The sequence below is a fragment of the Nannobrachium achirus genome (assembly GCF_963921795.1).
Source record: "Nannobrachium achirus genome assembly, chromosome: 7".
Taxonomy (NCBI): Eukaryota; Metazoa; Chordata; class Actinopteri; order Myctophiformes; family Myctophidae; genus Nannobrachium; species Nannobrachium achirus.
In genome coordinates, this window is record NC_137816.1 from 3,213,251 (window position 1) to 3,214,486 (window position 1,236).

At 39.3% G+C, this 1,236-nt stretch overlaps 1 protein-coding gene across 1 annotated transcript in view; it reads left to right on the forward strand.

Moving 5' to 3' along the window:
• LOC308288057 (ZP domain-containing protein-like) overlaps positions 1-536 on the forward strand; it is a gene marked incomplete at both ends in the record, with an annotated part of 2,802 nt that extends 2,266 nt beyond the window's left edge. The window contains one exon of the mRNA XM_080729400.1: positions 448-536. Within this exon, the coding sequence (XP_080585526.1) occupies positions 448-536 (89 nt within the window). The remainder of the gene's footprint in view (positions 1-447) is intronic.
• Positions 537-1,236: the final 700 nt, after the last annotated feature.

The following is a 1,236-nucleotide window of genomic DNA, read 5'->3' on the forward strand; positions in this document are numbered from 1 at the left end:
TGACTCTGAAACCTTTCTCAAGTCAAAAAAAAAAAGTCAAAACGATGTCTCCCCGGGACTCAAACTAGTGAAGATCTACAAGCTCACAACACGTCGCCATGTAACATGTTGTGAGCTTGTAGATCGGCTATTTTCACTACTTCTTAAAAGTTTTTTAAATGGGATTATTTATAAAATAAAAATACAAAACATAATATGACGAATTTTGATTTTTGGGGGGGACTTTTTTGAAAATCTTTTGAAATAAACAAAATGTAGGAACGAAAGGGGTATTTACTCACAACCAATACATATTGGTCTGCGACCCACATGGGTCCTGACCCACTGTTGTTCTATTACGCATGATCTCACAGTGTTGTTGTTGTTGTTGTTGTTGTGGTTTTCCCTCAGCTACCAGCCTGAACCTGAACCTGAACCTGGTCTTCATCGCGGGATGTCTTCTCACAGTGGTCGCCATGATCTGTGCAGTGGCCATCTACAAGGTCCAGAAGACGACAAGGGTGAAATATGAGCTGCTGCCATCTACTGAAGGTTAAGGCAGCAATGTGTGTGGTGTCTGACAAGCATAACGACTTCAGCTACACCGCCCCCTTCTGGTGGACCCCTAGTGTTGCCTCCGCACTATAGGGCCGCTGGGCAATTAACCCAACATAATATGTTTGGTTAATGTTCAATATATTATGTCGAAACAGATATATTGAACCAATTTATAACCACTTATAACCCATTAATCAAGGTGATGGGAAGATTGCAGATGCAAAAGTTTCTTTTTTTTTCTTTTTTTTTTGGTTAGACTGTGTGTTCTTCTGTATACTATAGACCAGTCGTTCCCAAACTGTTTTTATGATGTGGGTGGAACCATGAGATAAAGTGGTACTAAAATTGGCTTGAATGGATTGACTCTACATGGTTCTCATCGTGGTACCGTGCTAATCTTCTCTGTATCATTAACATTTTAGCCCAAAGACAGTGCCCCGTCGCCAACAAAGAGCATTTTGGTATTGCATCTGAAATGGCTTGGAATTAGAGACAGACAGATCATGAAATTTAAATATCCGAGTGGTTGTTTAGACTAAAACCTTATAAAACCGTATTATGGACCAATATGTATACAAAATATATATTTTTGAAAAGCATGGTGGGGGGGAATCATCTGAAACATAATTTTATACAATGTGTAGTGGGAGTCCCTGCTTCATCTCTATAGGAGATGATGCAAGAAGAAGGAAAAAGAAA